The sequence below is a fragment of the Diabrotica undecimpunctata genome, chromosome 5 (genome assembly GCF_040954645.1).
Source record: "Diabrotica undecimpunctata isolate CICGRU chromosome 5, icDiaUnde3, whole genome shotgun sequence".
Taxonomy (NCBI): Eukaryota; Metazoa; Arthropoda; class Insecta; order Coleoptera; family Chrysomelidae; genus Diabrotica; species Diabrotica undecimpunctata.
The window spans coordinates 89851076-89859555 of NC_092807.1; the positions used below are offsets into that span (position 1 = coordinate 89851076).

At 35.8% G+C, this 8480-nt stretch overlaps 1 protein-coding gene across 1 annotated transcript in view; it reads right to left on the reverse strand.

Moving 5' to 3' along the window:
* LOC140441456 (23 kDa integral membrane protein-like) overlaps positions 1–3664 on the reverse strand; it is a 78064-nt gene extending 74400 nt beyond the window's left edge. Inside the window, exon 1 of the mRNA XM_072532191.1 lies at positions 3458–3664. Within this exon, the coding sequence (XP_072388292.1) occupies positions 3458–3535 (78 nt within the window). The 5' untranslated portion in view covers positions 3536–3664. The remainder of the gene's footprint in view (positions 1–3457) is intronic.
* Positions 3665–8480: the final 4816 nt, after the last annotated feature.

Here is an 8480-nt window from a genome sequence, read left to right on the forward strand (position 1 = left end):
CAGCAAATTTTAAGCCGGGGGAGACTGGAATTCAAAACCCAAACACTGGGGCTCAGGACTCATGACAACAAAAGGTCGTAATGTTCTAAAAGCAATAACCGACAACAACTATGATTGCCACACCAACGGAAGCCCCACGTACTGGCCGAGTGACCCCAGAAAACTTCCAGATCTGCTGGACTACTACATAAGCAAAGGAGTGTCCAGAAACAACTATCTAATAGAATCCAGCTATGATCTCTCATCGGATCATACACCGGTTATTATGATTCTGAGTACCACAGTTATAAACAGCCCAACACCTCCGCGACTCACATCAAAAAAAACCAACTGGGCAGATTTTCAATCCTATCTAGAAGATACCAATCTTAATCTAGGAATCAAATCTACACATCACATAGATACAGCAGCTTAATACTTCACCACACTACACCACGAACAGAACGCAAACCAACACATACCACAAATGTTCCCCTGCACATTCGCCAACACATTGCTGAAACACTTCGTGTGAGGAGTACCTGGCAAAGATCTAGAAACAACATATGTCTACATATATTTAATAGACTTCGTAGGCAACTTGGAGTAGCCATCAAAGCCGCAAACAACGAAACCTTCGAACATTATATTACAAACCTTACAGCAAATGACCAGACGTTATGGAAGGCCACTAAAAAGCTTAAGAAACCATACGCAACTATTCCTTCCATCCGTAAACCAAATGGCGAATGGGCCTATTCCAATAAAGAAAAAGTGGACGTATTTGCTGAACATCTTACAAACGTATTTCAAACAGAGTCAGCAGACCCTAATGAAGAAGTGGAAGAACTAATTAGCGCAGCATGTCAAATGTCTCTCCCAATTAAAAGTTTTACTCCTATAGAAGTCAGGAAAGAAATAAACAAACTCAACTCACGAAAGGTCCCAGGATATAATTTAATCTCAGCACAAGTACTAAAACAACTTCCTCGCAAGACCATTACTTTGTTAACAGTTATATTATTTAACCGCATGCTAAGCTTATCATACTTTTCAACAATATGGAAATTTGCTGAAGTTATTATGATCCTCAAGCCAGGAAAAGAGCCCAATGAAGTAACATCTTATCGACCCATCAGCCTACTCCCAACCGTAAGCAAAGTTTTTGAAAGATTGCTGCTACAAAGGATATACGCCAATCATGGATTCCTAACATTACTTCCAAAACATCAGTTTGGTTTTCGGGAAAATCACTCCACTACCCAACAACTTCATCGAATCATAAATGAAATATCAAAACGTCTTGAAGAAAATAAATACAGCAACGCTGTATTTTTTCTAGACATCTCACAAGCGTTTGACAAAATCTGGCACAGAGGTCTGCTTTACAAAGTAAAAATAGCACTATCCACTAACTATTTCCTCCTACTTCAATCTTACATATCCAATAGATATTTCTCCGAAGTCCCGCAGGGTAGTGTTGTAGGGCCGCTGCTTTTCTCACTCTACACAGCCGATATACCAGAGACTAATAATACTACAATCGCTTCCTTTTCTGAGGACGTAGCAATACTAGCTGTAAATGAAGATCCATACAAGCTGCACAAAAGCTGCAACATCATCTGAACATACTCAGTGATTGGTATACGAAATGCAGAACAAAAGCAAACATAACAAAATCAACTCAAATAACATTTACCAACCGTCACAATATATGCCCACCTGTAAGGATGGAAAATGTAAGAATACCAACAGTAACAGACGCTAGATACCTTGGTCTCCATCTTGACCAACGTCTCACTTGAAAGAAACATATCCAGACCAAAAGAAGGCAGCTCGACTTAAAATTCGGGCAAATGCATTGGACGTAAATCAAAACTTAACATCCAAAACAAAATTCTTCTATACAAAGTCATCCTCAAACCTATCTGGTTCTATGGACTACACCTATGGGGTTGTGCAAAGCCAACGTCGCTGAACATTATACAAAGATTCCAGTTTAAAGTGCTAAGATCGATAGTGGATGAACTATGGTACGTAAGTAATCAAACACTTCACTACGAATTAAAGATTCCTTTCATCAGAGAAGAAATCCGTCGAGCCACGGAGTCACAAAATGAACGTACCATTCACCATAAAAATGAGCTAGTAAGGCAATTATTCAACAATGGTCCAGCCAAAAGAAGACTAGACAGAACCGGGCCCCAAGACCTACTTCAAAACTAAACCAAAATAGAATAAGGTGACATCATTGGATGTCTCTGCTTCACGCGCAAAACCTGTAACACATTTACTTAATACTCTGTAATGATGTATATTGTAAATAAACATAATTAAAAAAAGAAAGTGACATTTATATAGAAAATTTAATTTTGAACAACTTTCTTGTCGATGTATATGAACGAAAAGTACATAAAATTCACCTAATGCATAGGGACTTATTCAACACTTTCTTAAAAACGCACCTTTTTCTCAAAAATGCACCCTTTAAATGGTAGAATTCCGCGGCTATTTCATATTTGAGGGTCCATTAACCATATGAAACAATAAAATGCCTTTAAAGTTGTAGTTCCTTTCTAAAGTACATAATAAATAGCCTATATGAGCTGACACCACAAACTGCATTGAAGCATTATTATATTAAGTCTTTAGCAAAATCTTTGTAACCAAAGTAGTTATTTTTAAATCTCCGGCTGCGTTTTATTTAATTAGAGGTCCAAATACCGGAATGTTTTTATTGCTAGCTTCATAAAATCAATTGAAAACTACTTGGTCAATCGCCAATCCTTCAGTTTTGGGAAAATTTCTCTTTCGGATTGAACTGAACTTACTGAACTACTTGTGTTACTGAACTTTTCAGCTTTTACTATTCTAATTTATTTTGTCTTTGAGTGTTAAAAGTTTTCTCTTCAGGCACTCCGACATGATGATATAAATGGATGCAATTTGCTTATCAAATTGCATGTATAACTAACTAAAAGGTTGGAAGGTACCAATATTTCCATAATTCTGTAAAAATATAATTATCGTATTGCACCCTAAATAATTCGTTTAACGTTGAACTACTTATCTTATCTATGACCGGAAATTAGAGGACAAACTATTTTTTAAGAAAAGATTCGCCGAAATGGCGACGACCGTTATTATGTGTAAAATATTATGTGTATTAAATTAAGTATTATGTGTAAAAATAGTGCTTTAATTTGTGTTATATTATAGAAAAAATAGTTACTTAAAGTGTCTATAAAACAGTAAACGGTACATTTTAAAAGTCTAAAGAGAAAGAGATGGGATAAAGTGTCGCAAAACAAATAATTTTTTTACTGCAAATTCCTATCCTCATTTTGATATTTCGCTAAAAACATATGGCAAATTATACTTATTCATATACTGCGACATGTCAGATTTTATCGCTACTGATAACAGTGACACTAAAAACAATAATTGCAACGAAAATTAACAAATTAAAATTACTTACCATGAACATAAAATTCGCCACAAAAATCATATACTTCACACATCGCATCCCCATTTGCAATTCCCGATCTTTGGACATTTTGGTAATAATTATTGTCTTTAAATCGTGTAAAATAAAAAGTTACAGTTTAAGAGAAGTGATTCGCAACACAAACGCAACGACTATACGTACACAAGCAGCTTGTTGTATTGTCACCTGACTCAAGTTCGACTTATCTCCTTGTTGATAAGATAGGTATGGTTTTTATGAAGGTAGTTACTAATGCGATGAATTAATTAAAACAGTCAAGATCCAATGACGTTTTAAAAAATATTGGTGAATCGGTCACTGTGATAAACTTATAACAAAGACAAAATAGTTTCTCAGAAAATTAGTATGGTCTTTCTCAGAGCCTTCTTTTAGTGCCATATTTTTTCTAATACGTATACTAGTTAAAGAAAAAAATTTTATAGCCATAAATATTTCTTAAAAAAAATTCAATATATTATATTATCCAAATATATCCATGTACTTAGAAAGCATATTTTTACAGATATATTTAATTGGTTGGCATTACGCATTATGAGAATACCTACGTCAGTCCCAAATCAATCAAATCTTGCCAATATTCTAGTTAGAATTGTTCTTTTCTTTTTCCTAGAGGAAAAGAACAATTCTAACTTGATTGATTGATTGATTAATTGTTTTTTGTGGTTCCGCGAGCAAACGATGTCTTAATACTCTTTACAATAAATTTTCAAAATTGCAGGCACTAAATTTGATAGAATATACATTTTGATTTTAAACATGTTAATATATAAAATAATTAGCAGTAATTAATAAACAGTACGCTAATAGCACCCCAATGTCCAGTGAACGTCCTTCACGGACTTTAAGGACGTCTTTCGAACTTCCATTTTGGCGCTAAAGATGTTGTTTTTATGTTATATTTTGTTCCAAATATCGCAGGCGCAGTGCCAACCGCTAAACGGACCTCCACCTAACGTCCTAAGAGGACGTTCGGTGGAAGTCTAGCGGACATTTGGTGGAGGTCCACTAAGCATAGGTCCATAATTGAACCTTCATTGAACATTCATTAGACATAAAAAAATACGTCCAGTGGACTTACTTGACAGACTTTCAAGATATCTCACATAATTCTATTAGACGTCTAACGCAATCGAACAAAGTAGTAAAAGTGGCGTCATCCTGTTTCTATTAAGAATGTATATTATGAAATAAAAAACAATTTTTAAAGGAACTTACATTAGCAGATATTACATTCTTTCTCTAAATGTGCCTATCTTCTAGAGATGTTGGCGACATAATTGACCCATCTTATTCTATTCACAGCAGCTGGAAATACATGAGTTACCGTTAGACCAGTCCACTTCCTAAGATTGGCCAGCCAGGATATACGTCTACGTCCAAGGCCTCTCTTACCCTCAATCTTGCCTTGTAGAATCAACTGTATAAGTCGGTATTTATCATTGCGTGATGTGACCGAAGTAAGCCAATTTTCTGTTTTTTATGGTGTTAATAATTTCTTTGTTTTTTCTTAGCCTCTGGAGAATAGTTATGTTACTTGTGTGGTGTATATTGAGACCCTCAACGTACGTCGGTAGCACCACATGTCAAATGCCTCTAATTGTTTTATGGCATCTTCTGTAAGGCTCCAGCTTTCTACTCCATAGAGGAGGACACTAAAGACGTAACATCTAAGCATTCTTATGCGTATATTGATACTTAAACATAAGTTACAGAGAATTATCCTAAGGCTGTTAAAAGAACTTCTGGCTTTTTCAATACGAGTTTTTATTTCGTAGCTGTGATCCAGAGTATCCTTAATATTGCAGCCCAAATAGCATATTTTTTCCACTCTTTCTAACGGTGTATCGCCTATTGTAATGTAGGCGTTTATGTTGGTGTTCTTACTAATTTATTTTTGTCTTCTTGCAATTTAGTTTGAAGCCGTATTTGTAACGTTATCAATCATCCTTTGGAGCTCCTGCGAACCCATCTGCCAGCAACACTGTATCGTCTGCATATCTAATTTTACCATTTACAGAAACCCCATCTTCTGATTCGCTCAAGGCCTCTCTAACAAAATTTTCAGAGTATATGTTAAATAATGCTGGTAACAATATGCAACCCCGTCTAATTCCTGGAGTCCTGATGTTTTTAGGATATCGATTAGTTTCCCATGTGGGACTTTACCAAATGTATTCTCGAAATCAATGAAACATGCATACACATCGCAGTTGAAATCCCTGGCTCTCTGTATTAGAACTTGCAAACTAAAAAGTGCTTCCCTTGTTCCGAGTCCTGCTCTGAATCCAAATTGAACTTCACTCGGGTGTTCTTCTAATTTGGTGTATATGCGCGAGTGAATGATAGTAAGGAGTACTTTAAGTACATGGCTCACCATACTAATTAATCTATGTTCTTAAGATTTTCTAGCGTTTGGTTTTTTAGGAAGTGGAATGAATATTCATAGTAGGCAGTCTTTTGGTACGTAACCAGTCTTGTAAATGTTGTTGAATAGTTTCGTAAGAGCTGTGATTTCGTGTGCCTCTAATAGCTTTAAAATTTCACCATGCACCTCATCAGGTCCTAGTGATTTTCCATCTTTAATACGCTTATGACCATAGTTATTTCTTCGTTTGTTATTTCTGAGCCGTAGGGATGATTTATTTCAGTCGGACTTCGTGATGCATCTTCAAATATTTCTTGCATATATTCTTTCTATCTCCGTAATTTATCTTCAATGGTAGTTAAAATCTGGCCATAAATGTCCACAACTATGCCTGTATTGCGTTGTTTTCTGGTATTCTGTACCTCTTTAATTTTTTTGTGTATATGGAAATCGTCATGTTTGCGTTGCAGTGTTTCAACTTCCGTACATTTCTCCCTCAGCCATGCTTCTCTTGCTCCTTTTATCTCCTTTATCTTATGCAACTTTTTGTATTCGTTGTCATTTCTACCTTTTAATGTCTTTCGCTCTTCCATCATCTGCAATATTTTACCTGTCATCCATTCTTGCTTCTTTTCTCTTTTTGATTTTAGATATTTATGCGCAATTGTGGTAATAGATGTCTTCATTTCGTTCCACTGTTCTTTTATGCCTCTAGTAGTGTCTTCAACTATTTTCGCAAAATTCTTATTAATATCTGTTTTTATTTTTTCTGGATGTCATTTTCTTTTAGTAGTCTTATATCTATCTGGATATGTTTTTGTTGAGGTGATATAATTTTTAAACCTTTTTTTTATGTTGATAAAATCAATTTGGTTTCTTATGATTTTCCCTGGGGCATCACCGGTTGCTTTCCATGTAAAAAGTCTTCTTGGATGTAATTTAAAAAATGTATTCGTTACAACCATATCCGTTTCTTGGCAGAATTGGATTAGTCTTTTTCGTTTCCTCTGCTAAGACCATATGACCCCACGACATTCTCGACTGTACCTTGTCCTATTTTGGCATTGAAATCGCCCATGATAATAGTAAGTTTATGTTTTTTGATCAGTTTTAGAGAGTCTTCTAGAGTCTGATAAAAATTTTCTATTTTTTCTTCAGTGGATTCTGATGTCGGTGCGTGGACCTGAATGATGTTTATATTAGAGGGACTTGAGTTAATTTTCAATAGCACAACTCTGTCTTATATGGGCGTAAATCCTATTACTGCTTTAGCTATTTCCCTTTTTACTATTCTCGCTACTTCATTTCTGTTTCTTGTTGTGTCGTCTCCAGAATAATAGATATAGTGTTCATCTATAATTCTTATTCCAGAATTTGGTCATCAAACTTCACTGCATCCTAAAATATCTATGTTTAGGCAAGTCATTTCTTGAATAGTATTTGCTGCTTTTCCTGCTTGGTACATGTTTCGAATGTTCCACGTACCGATCCTTTTAACTTTTGGGACATTATTGGCTAACCGGGAGATTCTTAGCACCCTCTCCCCACTTAAGGGGTGTGGGGGACTGAGGTCCGTTTGTTTTGAATTTTCATCCATTGTGGTGTCCTGGGGATATCCTTACGGATCTTTAGTGGGGTAGTCATCCCGTAACTTTCCACATCTCAATGTCGTTGGATAATTTAGCTCTTCCGCCTTTGGAGTCAATTTCTCAGCTCCAGGGCAATGAAGTGCCCTACTACATGTCAGTTTTTCTATCCGTAGCTGTTGACCAACAAATGGGGGATTACTTTTACCGGTAATCGTTGGATCACCTCGCAGTATCACAACCGGTTAAATCATAATTACCGCCTTTGATTATTCAGTATCAGACCTGTAAGGAGATTTTCTCTACCGCTTCGATCCTGTAACGACATGGCTGCCGCCCTATGCCATGTTCTCAGTTGAACAGCGGGTGTTTATTTGGCAAAGCCTTATTGACACCTGTCCCACATATCTGTAGGGCGTTCTCTATCAGCCATTGGGACGTGCCGTATTGAGGTTGAGAACTATCCCCTCCGAGTGTGTTTTACAAGAAGTACTAAAGAGCTCCCCTACTTAATTCAGAACCCCTCCTTCTTGGAAACTACAGCGGCACGGGATTACATTAATATCCCGGTAATATATTTAATTATTATTAATAAAAAACGGGAAAAAACCCACTGTCGAAATTATACAATAATGCAGCATTAAACAAATATACAATATATAAAATTATAAATAAAAATGGAGTAGACATGAATACAATAAATAAGTACACACTTATTTATCCAAAGTATTATTTTGATTTTAGTATTTCCGTGCTTCGAATAGTACCTAAAGCTATTGATACATAAGTTAAACATATCTATCTCATTAGATAACTGACCAGCATGCATGACAAGTCAGACCATAGCTATATTTGAACCCTAATCAGGTTTGCGGCGAGGAACTTGGAAAAGTGAATTCTGACGCAGTGAACGGGAAGTAATATGAAAACAAATTATTTAACGTAATTCAGATTGGATTACTCCATTAATTAAGCTTAAAAATAAAGGTCAAGTCAAAATAATTTTTTAGTGAGAAGAGAATCCGGATTCAAGTAACTCGTT